This window comes from Desmodus rotundus, chromosome 4, assembly GCF_022682495.2.
Source record: "Desmodus rotundus isolate HL8 chromosome 4, HLdesRot8A.1, whole genome shotgun sequence".
Classification (NCBI taxonomy): domain Eukaryota; kingdom Metazoa; phylum Chordata; class Mammalia; order Chiroptera; family Phyllostomidae; genus Desmodus; species Desmodus rotundus.
In genome coordinates, this window is record NC_071390.1 from 152,993,413 (window position 1) to 153,013,821 (window position 20,409).

The window sequence follows — 20,409 nt, forward strand, 5'->3', positions numbered from 1 at the left end:
GGGATTCAAATCTGAGTCTGGTAGTTATTAGCAGTAGAAACTTGGGGAAGTCACATGTCCTTTCTGAGCCTGTCTCACACTTAAAACGATGTGCTAGAACTAGGTGATCACTTTGGCTCTATTGGGCCTTTGCAGATCTGTGCTGGGAGTGGGATATTTGAAAGCTCACTGTGGACAGTCACTTTCTCCAAAACCTAACTCTGTTCTTGTTTCACTATCTGGTAAGCCAGAAATGTGAAAGTTTCCATTGATTTTAGGAAATTTAAAGCAATTTCCTAAATAACAGTGAACCTCCTGAATTCATTCCTTACATAAATATATATTAAATACTTATCAGAATGAATATGACATTGTCCCACCCTTTAGAAACTCAGACTCTAAGTGAAATTAAGAACAAACTGACAGTAACCAGAGGGGAGATGGGAGGGGATAATGGGGGGAAAATGGGGATGGGTTTTCAGGAACTACTATAAAGGACACATGGACAAAACCAAGGGGGGGTGGGATCAACGGAGGGAGGTGGGGATGGCTGGGGTGGCGGGGGAAAATTGTAGACAACTGTACTTGAATAACAATAAAAAATGATTTAAAAATTTTTTAAAAAGAAAGAAACCACTAGGCAAATGATCTGGAGTAATGCAACAATAGCCTAGAGGCATGGACAGTAGAACCTTTGGCCAGAGGGCACAGACAGACTTCACAAGCAAGGCACCATTTAAGCTAACATTTTAAGGATATATAAGTGCTTATCGGGTAGATAAAATAAAAAAGGGGTATTTCTTTGGCAAACTTCTTTGGCAAATGAAATACATGGATGACTGAATGGTTTAATAAATCCAGAAAAATGGTTACATCTAATTTATCACTAAAATAAAAAAAATTGCATTTTTTTGTTGTAAAACAAGCAATTATGATTTGGAATTAATACTACTCAGAAATCATGTTTATTAGACATCCAACTTTTGTCCATTGTAAGTTGTTCCCAATAAATAACTTTATATAGTGCACTTTTTTATTGTAAGGGAAGTCCCAAATTCTTCTTTGGTTTTTATTTTTATCTCACACATTTTTAACATTCATCAATAACAGTGCAGTTCTTCCCTCTGTTCTTAAGTATGACATTCAGTTCCTTTAACTCTCCTTTAAAATTATGGTTAATGCCACTCCATGCAGTGCCACCAGATGGTAATGAAGAGCAGTCTGGCTGTGTAATCTTCCAAGGACCAAGCACATTACCGTGGTGCCATGTCGAGTCTTCACAGGAAAACTGAGCTGCAGATGCTGTGTGGGTTTGACGGCAGGCCAGGGTACACCTGCGACAGTTTGATTATTTATTTTGTGTGAATCTGATCTGAGAATCTGTATTGAGAATTTTAAAATACTGAAAAAGTTATACAAATACCTGCCACTATGCTTTTCTTTAAATGTTTTTGTTGTGTAAATAATTAGAAGAACCAAATATATGTACCTAGACCAAATCATGAAAATAAATACATTTTATAGGCTAATTTAGTTTTCTTTTGTTAATGTACATATTTGAAGTAGGAATCTCAATATGACTAGTAAAAGTGATAAAATGAAAATATATACAATAAAGTTGCATGACACATACAATACATTCCCCATCTTTGCTTCTTGGGCTTATTCAATTGACAAATATGTTCACTCACTATTATTTTTTCCAAGGGTTCTAAACAAAATGGTGATATTTCTTGAAAGGCTTAGCATTCTGTGCCCCCCCCTTTTTAAAAAAAGAGTCAAAAATAGTTTTATTTGAATAATTTCACTGTACATAATTTGTTTCATTTTTGCTAGTGCTTTGTAATCTCCAAAACTCCTGCAATGAGCATGTATTATTTGGCCAATTAAAAAATCAAAAAGATAAAATTAAAAAATATAGTAGTGATTAATTTAGAACCAAAATTATGCCTCATGTATATTAACATTTATAAATGTTCACATATTATGAGTCCTTACCTCTGTCACAAAGAACTGGCCATCCTAAAAGCAACAACAACAAGGTAAATTTCAAAATTCTATAATAATTTCATACTATTTTGGGGGGAACAATTTATTGGCATTTGAAAGGCAAGAGAAAATATCTAACCTGTTGAATAACATAGTGATTAAGTTATACTTGTATCTAAAAGTTTCAATAAACATTTAGTCTTGTATCCCCATGCTGCTTGTGATAGATTAGGGTTCTCCCGAGTAATTGAACCAATGGAATGAGGGAAAGACAGGGGGGGAGAGAGAGAGAGAGAGAGGCAGGGGGGGAGAGAGAGAGAGAGAGAGGCAGGGAGAGAGAGAGAGAGACTTATGTATCTTAAGGAACGGGCTCACAAATTCGCGGAGGCTGGCATGTCCATGACCTGATCTCTGGGGTAGGTCAGCACACCGGCAACCCAGGGAAGAGCTCCAGTTCAAGTCTGAACACGGCAAGCTGGCAGAATTTCCTCTTCCTCTGGGGACGTCAGTCTTTTTTCTATTAAGGCCTTCAACTAATTACAAGAGCCCACCTACATTATGGAGAATAATCTACATGATTCAAAGTCTTTGGATTTAAAGACTTCGTTAACTTCATCTAAAAAATACCTTCACAGAAACACCTAGAATAATGTTCGACGAAATATCTGGGTAATGTGGCCAAACCAAGTTGATAGATAAAATTAACTATCACACTACTTTTATGAAATGTCCTTCAATTTTCCTATGAAATATTTCAGGCATACAAAAAAGTATATATGACAGATAGTCTTCAAAGATGGGGACCACTTTGAAGATGGGGTCCATCCCCGATGGACCATGGCTCCCAGTAATCACATCTTTGTGCATCCTTTATGCCTTTATAGCCTAATGAATTTACAAACTCATTTCATGTATTTTACTTTCATTTTATTTTCTGTGTAGTTGAAGGGAGATCAGCAGTGTTATGGGCTGAACTCTGTCTCCCCTACCAAATTCATACTCCAGAGTCTTAACCCCCAGTGCCTTAAGATCTGGCTCTGTTTGGAAACAGGGACTTTAGAAAGATAATTGACTAAAATGAAATCTTTAGGGTGGGTCTTAATCCAATATGACTGATGTTGTCATAAGAACAGGAAATTTGGACACAGATATGCGTGCACACAAAGACCATCGAAGGATCCAGAGAAATGAACATCAATAAACCATGGAGAGAGGCCTCAGATCAAACACCCCTACTGAACCTGGATCTCCGACTTCTTGTCTCCAGAAATGTAAGGAAATTGACTTCTGTTGTTTAAGCTAAAAAATAAAGATAAAAGACGTTCATCACAAAGTAGGAACTTGGCAACAAATTTAACAATATGTTTGATTAGGGGAACTACTGGTAATGTATAAATTGACTTTCTTAATCATTACTATCAGGTGCTGAAAGAAATCTATTACTTGATAATAGTATTTTTTCCAAAAACTTTGAAAATACACATACATATATGCAAATATATTTAAGGAAATGTTCCTTCTAATATTTAGTATTCTACTTAAAGTTTAGAGAACATTCTCACACACACACTCACATGAATTATGGCTTTCTTTGGAATCAGCTATAAAATAGTTCTTGTAAAATTATTTTGAGAAGTCATTCCAGAATTCAAGGTCTAAAAGATAAAATACCACTTTATACATTATTAGCCACTTGCAAATGAGTGTACAAAGTATTTATTAAATTTAATTACTTGGATTCCAGGCCCTTAAAATATATTCTTTTGTCTTATTATAAAACATTAGATGAGTGAAATAAAAGCTGGTATTAGAGACCTACTATTTTTTATTATAATTTAAATTAATGGAGTATTTTTGAATAGTATTAAGTATACATGTACTTCTTCAATGTTTAACTTGACCATGGAGAATTATAAAAATGTTTAATTAATCATTTAAAAAATCCTATAGTATTAGAATTTCCAAATTTTATGTATAAAAATTATTCAGATAAGATACAAATATTGCCCAAATTTTGTTATCTTTCAAATAAGCACATTGACATAACTAAATGAATTAACTATATGTCAAATAAAAATAATTACTTATTTTGAAGGCAGTATCAACTGATATCATGAGATAGTTATTTAAATAGAATCTATTAGTGTACCCTGGATTATTATTTTTATGTGGTAGCTATTAATACAACAGACACAGTTTTGAGACGCCTTAAGAATGAATATAAACATCTATGACCAGACAATACTAATAGGCCAGCAGGTAGAATTTTAGTAGAAGCATTGTTTTAATACCAATAAGAAAAGGTATGGCTAGAGAGCATAAAAGAGATTCTTCTTACTTATTTTAAATATAGGGGACAAAGAAATGCATTAACCTAAAAGCAATTGATAGCTTCTATATTTTTGAAAGCAAAATGTTTCAACTGGTTGATATACACAAACTTTCAGATTTTAAAGCAGTAATTCACATTATTACCCTTTTCCTTTTTTTTTCAAGATTTTATGTACTTATTTTTAGACAGAAGGTAAGGGAGAAAGAGAGGAAGAGAAACATCAATGTGTGGTTGCCTCTCATGTGCCCCCCACTGGGCATCTGGCCTGCAACCCAGGCATGTGCCCTGACTGGGAATCTAACGGGCAACCCTTTGGTTTGTAGGCCAGTGCTCAATCCACTGAGCCACACCAGCCAGGGTACATTATTACCCTTTTCAAATGGTTGAATTGGTTCAATATTTACCAGAAATAATTAAGGGAAAGAAAGAACAGGTTGAACACTTTAAAATTATTCATTTTACTACCACACAAAATTTTTGTGTGCCTATTTGGTCATTTGATAAATTGACAATGGATACCCTCAAAGGAGACTCAAGGTCAATATAATAATGTATAGAAACTGATAATAGAAAAGGTTATCAAATGGGATAGAGACATCACACATTGGTCACAAATGTTTGCTCACTTGTTTGCTTGAGTATTCTATTATATGTGTTTTTTAAAAAATATTCACTCAAAGATATGGTTATTGGATTTTAGAGAGAAGTGAAGGGAGGCAAGAGAGAGGAGAGAAACATCGGTTGGTTGCCTCTTGCTCACACCCTAACTGGGGCATTAGCTGCAACCCAGGCATGGATTCCTACCAGGAATTGAACCCTCAACATTTTGATGTATGGGATCAAACACTGGCCAGGGCTGTATGTCTCATCTTTTTTAATTAAAACTTTAGTCCCTGCTATGGTTGTCCATGTTCTTTGAAACTCTAATGAAAGTTATGAACAATCCCACAGAAATATGCATACTCCCACACATACGAAATTTTGCATTCATTTTCGAGGAATTTCATAGTCATTGTGGACTCTGAAGTGTCCATCCTAACATTTTAGGAGTAGGGCGATCTGTATTATTTGCATCCCATCAAATCAGATATAAATCTTTATGATAAGTTTATAAAATGTAGCTAGCTTAACATAATGATGTTTGGGAGTAGTGTACTTGGACCCAATTCAAATGCTATGAAAAAGAGCAATCAAAGACTTGCGTTAACTTTAAAGAAGAACGTTGCAGGTGTAAGTTTAACACCTTCGTAAGTGTACTCTTTCTTTTCCCCTCCTTCCCTCCCTCCCTGCCTCCCTCCTCTCCCTCCGCATTTTGTTTTTCGTAATCTCTCCTCTCTCCCTAGCCATCCCTCCACCCCAAGCAGTAAACCTCTGGAATTCAATTGTGTCTGTTGAGTGTCACAAAAAGTAAAAGTGATTGACCAGATGTGGTGATTTTGCTTCACCTCTTCCCTTCTTTTCAGGAAAGGATGGAGTAGCCCAGTGGAGGCCCTGTGTTTGCCAGGTGGGGACGGGTATAATAAAGAAATTCGGTACCTTCACCGCACCAGCCTGGGAACTGCGTCGACTACAGAATAAGCCTAAAGTCCACTTCCTAACAGTTTGCGAGTCCGCTCAGTGAGTTGCAACCCCTTCAATCAGGAAGAATCTTGTTTCTTTCGCCGCCCTCCAGCACCTGAAGAGGAGAGTCTCAAAGGTTGCTTTCTGCCAGATTTGATCCCTTCTCCTTACCATGGTCTCCCACCCCTTCGCCCTGCAATCGCTGCCATTCCGTCCTTTCTCCGCCTCCAGCTATGGAAATGGGTGCAAACAGGTCCTCGAACAACCTTAGGAGGGAGGGGCTTCATTGGTTGGATCCAAATCCCAGCGGGAGGGAGGGGGACCTGGAGGGAGAAGTGGAAGCTGAGCAGTGCTGTGGGCCGGGATGCGCTGGGTGTGGGGGCGCCACGATCTCGCGGAGGGGCGGGAGACCCTGATCTTGCTACCCAGAGTTAAAGGTCGGGAAAAACTTGCTCAGCTTTTCGTTGAAAGCTCACCACTCTCAACCCCGGGAGCTCCAGGGTGCAGGCACGAAAGGGTGTTGAGCGGTATACAAAGCTCTCCATCCACATTGGGAGCTGAGCGAGGAAAGGAGGGGGCGAGGAAAGGCAGGTTCCGCCTCCCCCTGGCCCGCGTGCACACACGCGCCCACCGCAGCTCGGGCTGGCTGAGCGCGGGCTAGTGTGAGCGCGTGTGCGCACGCAGTGGAGAGCCTCTGCCCTCGCCTGCCACCCTGCTCAGGGCATCTGGAGACCCTGGAAAACTGATCAGGCTTAAAGTATGGCATGTTGCAAAGATGGTTTCTGCCAAGAAGGTACCCGCGATCGCGACGTCCTTCGGGGTCAGTTTCGCCCTCCTGCACATCCTGTGCCTGGAGGCTTGGTGAGTTCTCTGGGGTACTGGGGGGAAAGGGGTAGGTGGAGAAGTGGCCGGCTCCCAGCCCCCTTTGGCCGCCCACCCCTCCCAGGGCAAACCGGACCCTCCTGTCTTCGCTGTAAGGTCAGGGGCCAGAGCCAGGCTTTTTGGTGACCGCATAATCGCGGAGAGCAGAAGGGGGCAAGAAGAGCTCGGGTGTTGGGGTTTGGGTGCACCGGGTGCGTCTTTCCTGACCCTTTCTCTCCCTCATCCCTCAGCTCCGCATCCTTTAGCTTGGGGCAAGCGACTCTTTCCCTAGAAGATAATGTTTCCACCTGTTCTCCGATTCTTAAAATAATTCCTTTTCCCTGCTTTTTTTCTCTTTCCCCTTGCATTTGCAGTTTAAACGAATCCCCAGGACAGAACCAAAATGAGGATAAATTATGCCCGGAAAATTTTACCCGCATCCTGGACAGTTTACTCGATGGTTATGACAACAGGCTGCGTCCTGGATTTGGGGGTATGAACCTGAAGTGTGTCCTGTCTGTCCCTCTCTCGGTCTGCCTGTCTGTCTGTCTGTGGGAATATCATTAGGTATGCCTCGCGTGTAAAATGAAAAATCAATCTGTCTCTTTCTCTCCCTTTCCTTCCCACCCTCTCTTTACCCCTCCCTCCCTCCCTCCTCTCTTTCGATTAGACCTCTGACAGAAGACCGCCCCCAACCACACTTTCCCAGGTCCCTGCCCCCTCAGAAGCTTTGCTTCTCCCCCACATTAATTACCTCCCGGTACTTGACTGCTGGGTGGGGGAGGTTGGAGGGGAAGAGTCAAAAATGGAAACTCGGGGCTTAGCTGCCCTGCTCCTTTCCTTGTGCCCCGAGAATGGGGTTTCCCTGAACCTGGTCATCTCACTCAGAGCAGGTTGCATTTGAAGCAGCTGAGCGATGTTCCTTTTCTGTCACGTGGTATCAGTGCCCCAGCCAAAACCTCGGCCTTGTTCTACCTAGGACATGAATCTGGGGCACGAAGCTGCCTGCTCTGCTAGAGAACCCAGTCCTTTCCTCTTCTCTCCTAAAGTGGGAAGAATTTTTAATTTACTTGGGGAGGGGACACTTGCTTCCTTCCTAAGACTTTGCAGTCAGAAGTATTTATTTCTTCCTTTAATAAATACAGAGTCCAACACAAATAACACCCCTTTTTATTTAAAAAGTCTTTTATTAACAAATTATAAGCATGTAATTCTGTAACATAACAATATCACACTCAAGCACACCATATGACATTGTAGGTGAAGTGTTCAAATTAAAACTATAAATTATTACACCCATATTATTACCCTACCAACCACAGTCAAGCAGGTGTTACTTCTGCGGGATTCTGTGTTTATAAAAGGTGTACTAGAAGTGCATCCATAACAGTACCGTTGCCCTTTTTTAAATATTCATATTCCCTTTGCTTACGTAATGAGAATCTTTGTGGCGGGCATTGTCCTAGGCACTAGGTTCACGAAATCTCAAGTAACAATTCTTAACCTCAGGGAAGGCAATGACTTCATCGGAAGTGTGGGCCCTGGTTTTCTGACGAGCAAGTCCCTGTTTTTTCCATTATACTGAGCTTGATACCTCTCCGGAAGTGAGTTGAAGATATAGGGTTTGTCTCAAGGGAGCTTTTATATTCTCATAGTCTTAATACTAACAACAATGGCAACTAGTCTTATATGTATTTATTTAAATGTCCACATATATCAGAATTTTGTAAGCATTACCGTGCAACCCTTGCAACATCCTTGGCAGAAAGCTCCTACTATCCCCAATTTACAGATGAGGAGATTAAGGCTTGGGGAATTAAGTAAGTGGTCCAAGTTCACAGTAAGTGGCAGAGGCATGATGTGAAGCCAGTTCAGGTTGTGTATTTAAAAGATAAACCCATGCAGATTGGGAGGATATCACCTACTATGTGATGGGTATCACATAATATGTATTACAAGCATGGAGAAATGTAAGCTTCCTATTGAGGATATGTGGAGATAAGATGATAGGAAAATGGAGAAAGTGAAAAGGAGCAGAACATTTCTGAGACATAGGACAGAATTAGACATGATCTAGAAGGAGTGTAGTCCCGGGTTACAAAATCTGTTGGAGAAAAAATAGAATTGAATAAAGTAGAACTGGATGCTTCTTTGGAGTCTAAGTTTTGTTCTCTTTTAACAAAGACACTGAGGACTGGAAAGGGAAAGATTTATACAGGGACCCAGCATACGAAAAAGGATAGGCTGGAATCAGGCCAGGTCTTCTGATCCAAACCACTCTTTCCTGGATTTTTTTGAGAAGGTTATGGGGAACCATTGAGAGTATTAATTCAGTCTTTGTGTGTTGTCAGTGATAAAGGATGAAAGATTCTTCTGGTTCTTTTCACACCACCTCTCGGGGGGGTAGGACGCTCAGCACAGCCATTGCGTTTATGCAGATTTGGAAAGAGGCTGTCTTACTAAAGTGAGTCATGTGTCAATGCACGGTCTTTCCTAAGGGCCTGGGAAATGATCACTTTAGATCAAAAATAATTTTGTGGAGAATGTTTCACGTGATGTGATACCATTTATATCATATCAATAAAAAGAGGACTTACCTGCTCATAAAGATTTTAAACTTATTTTAAGTAAATAAAAAATAGCAGGGGTATCAAATCACATATTTTTAAAATAGTCATTAAATAACCGATGTATCTGAACATAAATAAAAGTGAAAATTTCTAATTGAAACTATATGGCTTTGTTATTAAATATTGAGAACTAAAATACTGTCTGCCCAGTTGGTTATGACACAAGTTATCGTGCAAAAGGAAGAAGGGATCCACTGTAAGTGGATCCTTTTTACCAAGTATCCTCTCCCATAGTATTACACAGGCAATAAAATGAGGGAAATCAATCTGTGTAAGCCATGACTGGGGTTTGGTTAGGTGCAGTACTGCTGAAATGTCTCAAAGGCATTATTAGTCATCTTACATGTCACTGCCAAGTGATCTGCTTTACCACCTGGAGACACTTTTATATCTTTAAAGGAAGGAGTTGAATTCACCTTTCTTCAAGTGTTAGCAGTTGATTAATCAGTAAAAATTTACTATAGCACAGTTTTCTGGCTCTGCTCATTAATATTTGTGGTAAGTGTGATTCATTTTTTAGAAGTGGGTCATCCTCTGTAAATGCATAGTATTCCAAATGTGACAAAGGAATAGTAATTCTCACCTGCAGAAAATGTGTGATCTGTTTACAGGATGTTGTAAATGAAACATAACTCACTGAAAATAATAAGATAATTTATTCTTAGCATAGACTCTTGGATGCCACAAGTTTGATCCCTTCCTTCTCTGACATTTCATGCTTTGCAGAGAGCTTGGCATTTTTAAAATAAAATGAAAACAATTCAGGTTTTGACCAGTGTGCTAAAAATATGGATTTACTTCCTGGTTCCTTTAATCCTACTTTCACTCTTTGTGGAGCATTTACTTTATATCTGTTTATACAACTTAGCTGTGTTCCATTTAAAGGAAAGCTAAAAGCAAAGATCTGAATCGAAATTGGATGGTTTGTGATTGCTCAGTAGGCCAGGCAGGGGTTGAAATAGATTTAGAAACTAAATTACATATTTTTAACTCAGCAGCACAGCTTGCAATGGGGGAACTAAAAGGAACTGAAACGGTTCTCTCCTTTTCATCCCTCCAGGATCTCCTCTCCCTTGTTTCCCACATTCTCCAATTGGAGAAAAAAGGGGGAAAGGTGAGAAGAGAAGGAAGGAGGCATGGTGTGAAGAGCTAGATTGGGACTTCTGAAGGGGCGAAGTTCTTTCAGCCTCTGACAAATCAGTCTGCTAGCATCCTGAAGTAGCTTCTACCTGCTTAGAAGTGGCACAGCAGTAAACCCTTCCACAAAAGAGCTAGAAAAGTATCCCCCCTGTGCGCTTATCCACTTTCAACACCGTTTTATGCTTTCTGCAGGAAGCATAGCTGGGGTACTGACCGCCAGGAAATAGTTCAGGAAGCCGGTCCTTACCCATTTTCCATGTATTGAAGGGTTACACAACATTTCGTTCATCTCAGTCTTTTGATGCACCTGATTTGGCACATGCTTCTGCTATCGGTGATTGCCTTAGATCATCTTTTACAACCTCTCTGGAACGGGAGTGATGCATCAGTTTTGCAAGGCTGCTCACTAGCATAGCAGGGTTTCACATGCACAGAGTCCTCTAGAGTTTTGAAAATATTTTCACATACCATGTCTAATGAGATTTTTACAACAAAACAAAGAGATAAGCGGGGCAGGCATCATTTCTGTTAGAAAGGAGGTAGAGTAAAGGTCCAATGAATTGCCCAAGAACCCTTGAACTAGTGAATGATAAGACCACAACTCACACCTCCGTCTTTAAATCCTTGGTCAGGCTGCTAATGTTGCTACATCTACTTCTAAGGCTTTCTTCCATCCTTCTGTTTGCGAAGAGTCAAATTTTCATGAACATTTTTTCTTGTTCCTAAGTAAGTAGGTCATTAAAATAAGCAAAACTACATTTTCCCCCAAAGGAGCAAAATGAGAACTTTTATTTTAAAGCTTTAATAACATTTTAAAGTGCGAAAGCCATCATGGAGAAGTGTATACACTTAGGTAAATTTGGAATAATTTTTCCACACAAATGAGAATAACCTTACAATGTTTTCAAATAAGCTACAACCCAACCTAAAAATTAATATGTCATGTGTTAGCTTTATTAATTAAATATCAACAGAGGATATAGTTAAAAATATGTAGAAAGAGGAAAAAAAACCCACGTCCACAGGGCAACAGAAAAGCACAGCTTCATTCTCTTCCGATTTGTCATAATCATTCATTCATTCATTCATTCATTTGTTGACCAATAGATATTTAGAGACTACTATGTGTCAGGAGCAATGTTAGGTTGTGAGGATATGATTTTGAATCAGACACAAGCCTTGGTGAAACTAAGAGCTAAGCAGTGTAGAGGGACAGAAATAACAAAGAAACAAATAACAAAATAGAGGTAATACTATGGGACAATTCAATAGCATGTTAACACAAAGAATAAATAGGGTGAAGGATCTCTTTCAGATGCTATAATCAAGGAAGTCTTTTAAGTTGAGACCTAAAGGTGCCAGACATGAAAAGGATAGGCAAAAGTTGTTCTCATGAAGAAAAAACAAACAAACAAAAAGTGCCAAGATCCTAAGGCAGTTAATAGATGAGTGTGATTTAGATAATGAAGGGTGTTCATTGTGTCTTAGCCAGAAAGCAGAGGAAGCATCTCACAGGACTAGCTTGGGGTAGTAAGCAGAGGCCAGATCAGGTGAGTCCTTTGACGATCCTGTAAAGGAGCTTAGATTATTCTTTTAGTGAACTTGGAAGCCATTGGAGTTTTTTAGGTGGAGGGAATGATGCAGTATGCCTTACTTAGATTGTAGTGTGACCCTTCTGGCTAACGACTGAAGAGTGGCTTGGATAAAGAGGTGAGGCAATATTGGAAGAAAGGAGACCAACGAAGCTCTTTTTCAGTTCTCTCCACTAAGTTAATGGTGGCTTGAATAAGGAGGAGATGTAGTAAATGTGTTGTAAGTGGATAAAAGTGAGATACATTTTGGACTTACACAAGAAATCGGTATGGATTGCATATGGCTGGTAAAGGAAAGGGAGAAACCAAAAATAATGCCTGAACTTTTATTTTGAAAAACTGGGCAGAGAATGGTGTTATTTAACCTAGGGAGGGCTACAGGAGGAACAGTCAGTATGGGGATAAAATCAAGAGTTTGTACGTGTTAAGTTTAGGATACATGTGTAACATCCTAGTGCCTGTATTAGTTGTGTAGATATCAGAGGAGAGTTTTCTCTGGATATATACAAAAGAGTCATCAGCATATAATGCTGTGAAAATAGATATCTAGATAAAAATGTAGAAAACAGCAGAGAAAAAAGCCCAGGGCCAAGCCTTGAGGAATATTCACAGTTGAGGAAAGGTAGAAAATGTGTATAGAATTATCAAAGGAGATAGAAAGAGTAGAAAGAAGGTGATACAGGCACTAGGAGAGTATGAGTTACAGAATTCAAGAGAATGGAATATATTAAGAAGGATGGATGATACACCTCTCAAAATCTATGATATTAAGTAGGCTTAGGACTGGCTACATGGAGATATTTCATTTAATTAAGTTTTGATCAAATATTCATTAATCTTATAATATGTACTAGGCATTGTTCTAGAATAGTACTGGGGATACATTAGTGAACAAAGGAGATGCAATTTCCTGTTCTCATGAGCTGGCATTTTAGAAACTAGGAAGCCGAAATAAAATATAGAATATAAAGCAAGAGAGGGGTTCACAGTTTTAAATAGGGTAGTTAGGGAAGACTTCAAATGAGAGGGTGATATTTGAACAATGATCCTAAGTAGGTAAGCACATAAGTCACATTTGAGTGTAGTTTTATTGGTTAGAAGAGCCTCTCGGTGCAGTCACACTAAGTGGAGAAGCCAGTGCTGATGCAGTGAACTTTAACAGGGCTCAGGAGTGGGAGGGGATCAGTGTGATGTAAGGATGAGGTGGTGGAAAGCTCTGCAGGCTGGTAAGAACTTTGCTTTGACTCAGAGTCATGTCGTGATTGGAAGGATTTCAGCAGAGGGAAGACCCAAGGCTAATTTTTAAAGGTTCACCTTGGTTGCTGTATTTAGAACAGTCAGGGTCAAGGGCAAATGCGGTGAGACTGTAACAATAAACTAGGCAGGAGATGATGAACATTTTGACCAAGTTGATGGCAGAGAAATTTGTAAGGTTGTAAGAAATGGTTGGTTTCTGGTTATATTTCAAAGTCCTAGTCTACTGATGTCAACTAGAATGTGGGAAGTGAGAAAAAGGGAGGTGTCAAATCTGACTCCAAAGTTTTTGACTTGAAAACCTAGAAAAATGAAGTTGCTAAGAATGTGGCAGAAGCAGACCAGGGGTGTGGGTGAATAATTTGCAAGTGGATATGGCGAATTTGAGATCCCTATTAGATGTTAAGTGGACATGAGCCTGGAAGGCAGGGATGATGAGTATGTCAATATATATGGAATTTAAAGCCACAAATTAAAGGGATTATCAAGGAATTAAGGGGGGTAGAAAGGATTTACAGATATCTTAGCTCTGAAATCTCCAATGTTAGATGGTGGGGAAAAGGAGGAGAAATCTCTGTCCCAAGAAAACTAAGAAGGAGTGGCCTTTGAGGTAGGAAGAAAACCTCAGAGAGCGTGTGTATATTGCATGTTAATTTTTTTTTCAAAAGGGAGACAGAATTAATCAATTACATCTCATGCTTCGAGTACATTGAGAAAGATAAGAACAAAGAATTGCCCAGTGGATTTAGCAATGTCTGTCACATTAGTAAGTTGGACAAGAGCAGCTGTGGTGGTGATGGGCATGAATTCTGGGTGGGTTCAAGAGGGAATGGAAGTTTGTTGCCTAAGCATTTGTACAGCAGAACAAAGAAACTGGATGATAAATGGAAGGAAAAGTAAAATCAAAAGAGCTTTCTTTTTTTTTAAATGGGAAAAATAAGATTTTTTTTAAAAAGTCTGTGGGAACAAAAATGGTGATAGGGAAAAACTAGTGATACTGGCAAAAGGAATTTTAGTGGGTCCTGAGCATGAAAACCAGATTACAATGGATGATGGAGTAAATAGAAAAGGAAGAATTAGAGGCAATGTGTATAGTGTTATGATTTGGGTTTTTTTTTTTTTTCAGACGTTTACAGCTGAAAATGAAGGGAAAGAGGGAAGGTTGCCTTTTTTATTAAGATTGGGAATATTGTAATATGTTTGTGTACTATTAAAGGATAATTTAATATCAGATTGGAGGGGAGGGATAACTGGAAAAATGATCACCTTGAGTTGAACGAAGACTATAGGACCCAGAACACAAACTTACTTTCTTATGCTCTCAGTTTAACAAGAAAGATATACTGGTGCTATCATATATTTGCATTTTCCTTAGGGAAAGGATAGGAAAATGCTTTTGGCATTTCCTGAAATAGGCACTGTAAAATCTAGATATAAATTATTAGTAACTGGGTGGATATTTAGATAACATTTCACTGGATTAGTTTTCCTTTAGATGAAAAAATACGTCAATTCACATTTTTTATCATTCTCTAGGCATTTTAAATTTATTTTAAAAAGACTTCAGTGCACAGAATTGCATTTTGTATTCATCATCATTGGTTCATGACACATTCTCATTATTGGTTCACACACAACACCTATTTTATTCACTCATCTGTTTGTTCCTTCATTTGTCATTACATAATAAACACAGCAGTGAAATCACCAAACAGCACAACCTTGGAAACAACTTTTATTTTCTTTGAATACTGTTTTACCTCAACTTTAGTTTTTAAAAACTAAACTTTAATTTAAAAATGAATTGTTTTGAATATGATACATAATTCATTGATGCTTTTTTCACTTAGCCGTGTATGGCTGAGATTCATTCTTGTTGTTGCCTGTTGCTCTCGATCATTCATTCTGACGGCTGCGTGAGAGTCCCAATGCAGAGGAACCAGTTTATTCATTTGCTCTGTTGGCAGCAGGCATTTTGCTTGTTTCCAAGACTGTAGTGCTGTGAATGTTCTGGCCCAAATTTCCTGCTTTAAATGTGCAAGAGTTTCTTTTGCATATATATCCAGGAATGGATTTTTCTGGATCTTAGTGTAAGTGGGAGTTCAACTTGATGAGATAATGCCAAACTGTTTTCTGTGATAGTTTTACAAATTCAAATTCCCATTTACAGTGAACATGAGATTCAAGATCCACAAATCCTTTGTATCTATCTATCTACCATCTACCTACCTACCTACCTACCTATCATCTATCTCTCTATCATCTACCTATCTATTTGCCATAAAATTCTGGAAATGGCATTTTATTTTGAAATGATTTCAATTTTTCTAATTTCTAGTGTGGTTGAACAGCTTTTAAAATAAATCTTTATTGCCTATAAGAATTTTCTTTCTGCAAATTGCATTTCATCTTCTGCCCATATTTTATTGTTTAAAATTTTTTTCATGTTTATTTAATTTCTTTATTTGAAAAATTGACCTGGACTGTTAGAAGGATCACAGGGTATAGGAAACACTAATCCATAATATCATCTCAGTAAAACTCTATAGTTTTCTGCTTTCTCTGTGATATCAATGGCTATCTGTTGTTTGTTTAATATGCATGAAGGCTAGTATTTCTATATTTTCTAAATGACAAGGTTAGAGATTTTAAAAAACGATTTCACTTGAAATTCCTTGTTATTGCTGCTGTTGTTCTTAAACACTTTAAGTTTCTTGGTTTTTGGAGAGGCATCAATACTGTTTTGTAAGAGGAAGCTGGATGCATAGATTAGGTGCTGAAAAACCCTTAATGTCCCCTCGAGTGCACACCTGGGGAGGCAATGTGCAGAACAAGCATTGCCTAGTTTCAGCAGCAGCCAAAAAGCTCACGTCTTTCTCCTGGTGTGACAGCAAATTGGACACTTATTGGAAAAGAAATTAAATAGTATATCCTTTGACCAGGTCTATATAGCTAACGTAGTTAACAGTGGAAAATTATCTGATACAGTGTTAATTGCCTTCCTACTTTCCAAGCAAGTTAGACCCATAATAAAATAAGAGTATTACCCTGAAATTGATCTTGGTAGTTTGGGCTCTTTCAAAGACTGTTAAAGTTCACTTTGTTTGCCTTAAAAAGTGTCCATCACATTTTGGTACCAAAAAACATTTCCCTATTACCAAAGATGTAGAATTTTTAAAGTATAACACATCTTTGATGTTATATGAATGCATGTAAAATGATCAGAGCATGGTTTTATATGCATTTGTCCTAAGCTTGTCCTTCCAAGCTCAAAATTATCTGGTCTCAATGTAATTATGCTCTTAGTAAGGTTGATTTGAACATCCTAAACAGTAGTGTTAGAGGAAGCATCTCTAAGAATTTTTCTTAATTGCATAGCAACCATTATTTATCAAGAACTGATTTATTGGAAACCTATTACATTTAAGGCCTGGGGTAAGTTCTGAGGGTGGATACAAATATAAATAAGATGCAGTTTCTGCTTTTATCAGGAAATATTTTTAGCTTAGCTGATGTAACAAATGAATCTCAGTAATTTTTTCCTTGGGGGAGGTTTTGAAATCACTACTGTGATGATACTAGGAACACAATCAAACACAGAGTTATTCATCACCTAGTACTTGCAAAACACTATGACAGTTGGGAACTTCAAAGAGGATTAAGGCTTTGTCTTTGCTGTTAATGGGAGAAAGATGGGCTCAAGCAGACTGTAATAATAATAAGAACAAAGGCATAGAAAGAGCTGCAGGGCCACAGTTCAGAAACTACTGAAGAACAAAACAGGAAATGTAGGTGTGGCATGTTGTTATACTAGGTATAAAATTATATACATAATTAATTACTGATTTATTATTTAATGATATAATCAGTGTAGTAAAGCTGGGACATACTTTGGAGTCAATACAAGGGGGTTATAATTCTGCCTGTGGCATAGAACATATATTCTCTTTTAGCTCAGTTTCCATATCCACAAAATTCTCATGATAATATCACCTTTGGTGTTGAGAAGATTAAATGAAATAGCATATGGAAAGAGCCAGTGGGCCTTCAATAAGCAGAATTATTATGTCTCTGAATGGAGAAAACCCATTCACTGTGAGCAGTTCTACACAAAATATATCCCTTGATCTGTCCATCCTCCATCCCCTCAGCTCCACCCCTAGTCCAGGCTACTATCATTTCTCAACTGGGCCAGTGATGGCCTCTTCTAAGAGCCTTTGTCATATTCTTGCCTCCTTAAAATTTGCTGCCCATACAACTGCCAGGGTGACTTTGTAAAAAATATAACTGAGATCATATAATTTCCTTACTTCAAACCCTTGATGATTAGGGGATACGAATCAAGCTTTGATTACAACTCATATGCAGGGGCAGACGTATGCTTAATATGAGAGAGAAAAAGCTTGGGGAAACAACACAGGAACTATGATTACCCTCTGTATCCATTTGCTCAGGCTGCCATAACTCAGAACCGCAGACTGGGTAGCTTAAAGAACAGCAAATTTATTTGTTTCAATTCTGGAAGCTAGCTGAACAGAATCAAGGTGTCAGCAGGTTTGGTTTCTTGTAAGTCCTCTATCTCTTGCTTGTAGATGGCATCTTTTCTCCATCTTTGCACGGTCTTTCTTCTGTGAGTTCCTGCGTCTTAATCTCCTCTTCTTATAAGGACACAAGTCACATTAGATTAAAGCACACCCTAGTGACTTCATTTTAATTTAATTCTGTTTTTAAAAACCCTAACTCCAAATATGGTCACAGTTGGAGGTAGTAGGGGTTAGGACTGCGATGGATAAATTTGGGAAGACCATATTTTGCCCATAACAACTTCTTTGTGTGTCTCCCATCTGTCACTGCGATTTCTACAAGTTTTTTTTCCATGTAGTTTTAACAACTGTCATTATAACATATATTATAAATATGGTGCTTAAAATATGCCACTTTTAGAGTGTGGGGTAAATCTCTGTCCACTCACCCTAGTTTTTCTTCTATGTGGCTTTCATTTCTTTTCATTCTCTTCTGCACTTGCTTTGCTCCAACTCTACTGGCCTTTTCCTGGTCCTTGAACACACTAAGATATTTTCTCCTCTGAGATTTTCCCCTGAAGTTCTCTGTGCCTGGAATGTAATTATTTCAGCTCTTTCAGTGGCTTATGCTCATCCCCCAGGTCTCAGTTTAAAAATCACTGCTTGGAAGAGTGGCTAAAAAACCAAGAGTGGCTTTCCCAGTCTCTCACACGATTACCAGCCTCTTTTGTTCCCTTTTGAATGACAGTATTCTTCCATTTAATTTATTTTTTATTATAGTCTGACTCCTCCGATATCACATTAACACCGTGAGGCAGGGAACCCGTGAGTCTCCTTTAGCACCGTTAGCACCAGGGCCCAGCAGGAACGTGGTACACAGCACGTGCTCACTCAATAAGTGTTTACTGAATGAACGTCTGAATGAAATCACTTTACCAATCATGTGATTTTAGGATTTCACTCAATCCCAAAGATTTTGAAGGTCACATAAAGCAAACACTTAGTAATGTCACAACTACCAAGGCTGAAATTTTGAACACAAATGGAATCGTTACACTACAAGAAGAATTAGTATTAACCCACACACGTTGAAATAAATTTGTAAGTAAGAATTTCATTGGCTTAATTCCTCCCTCTCCTACACTCTCCCCATCCCCATACAACACCTATGGTATTCATATTATGGTACAGGGCCCAGTTTGGTAAATACTATTCTAAAGAACAAATACACACTCTCTGTAAACTAGAGTAAAATTAACGTCATCACCTAGGAGCCTATGAGATAGGCGGATAGTCAGGCCCCCTCATAGACCTATTTCATCAGCAAGTCTGGGGCGGGGTCAGCAATCTGCGCTTCCACAAGGCAGCCAGGTGGCTCTGATCCAGAAGAGTTTGAGAACCCCTGCCCTAAATCGATCTTCAAAGTAACTTTTGATTTTTCAAGAGTCTTGTCAAACAGTCCAGTTGTCTGGAGTACTCAACTTTAATTGTTCTAAGTAACTTATCTCCGCTTGTCCTGACTCAAAGTGTGAAACAGTGTTTTTCATACATTAGTAATTGTTCTTAAGAAACTAGCAGAATGATTACTTCCACTCTTGAACCACTTGGAGTAAAATCTCCATCTTCCAAGGTACAACACACATTACCTGCTTCTTGGATTATTTATCTATGCATGGAACAGTTTGGCTTTCATGAGTTATTACTACTCTATTTTTGTTGTTGCAAATTGCTCATTCAATAAAAATTCAATTAACTTCTCATGCTTTCTCTGTTTTCCAAAGATGTTATTTTTTAAAAATGAAAACTCATGACAGATCAGCTTTTTCCTCTGACTTTATTTGCTAAGGATATATTTTTCTTAGGGTACTTATTCAAGAAAGAATTTTCTTGTTTTCCTTCAAAGTATTTTTCTTTCTGTAGCTCAGTCTTCAGTCTAAAGAGGGAGAAATATTCTGATTAATTTTTATGAGGATAGATTTAGACCTAGGGCATTAAGCTACACCAACTTCTCTTTGCCATTTTTGGCATACATCCATTTGCCCAACCAGTATCCAAGGGGACTAGTCCGTCTTGATAGCAGATGTTATTTTTTCTAGTATGTAGTGTAGCCCCTGGTCATACAGTATTATAAACCGTCATTTAAGAAAATGATGTTCAAGAGGGCAACAATTTTTATCTTTATTAGTAATAAAAAGCTATATTATATATACTGATAACTGCTATTGTTATTGAGGACATCATATCCTAGAGACTGGGACAAGGGATTTACACCTATTATTTCAGTTAATACTCATTAAAACATTTACCTATGAGGATACATGACTTGGCCAAGATGAAATAATTAAAAAAGTTTTAGAGCCAAATTTGAGGTCCAGAATTCGTGATTTTAAACATCATGCTAAATCCAGATTGTGCAAATTTTCCTTTGTCTAAAATCTGTGACAGCCCATGGTCATGAGGCCAAACACACCCGCATATTTGTTCCTTATCCAAGGAACAGTCTTATTTAAGTCTAGGAAGGAATCCCAGTAGTGGCCATTATCACAAGC

At 38.3% G+C, this 20,409-nt stretch overlaps 1 protein-coding gene across 1 annotated transcript in view; it reads left to right on the top strand.

The window, feature by feature from the left end:
• The first annotated feature begins 6,533 nt into the window (after positions 1-6,533).
• Positions 6,534-20,409, top strand: part of GABRA4 (gamma-aminobutyric acid type A receptor subunit alpha4) — a 66,120-nt gene continuing 52,244 nt past the window's right edge. The window contains exons 1-2 of the mRNA XM_024573768.2: positions 6,534-6,721; positions 7,096-7,214. Of these exons, the coding sequence (XP_024429536.1) occupies positions 6,636-6,721; positions 7,096-7,214 (205 nt within the window). The 5' untranslated portion in view covers positions 6,534-6,635. The remainder of the gene's footprint in view (positions 6,722-7,095; positions 7,215-20,409) is intronic.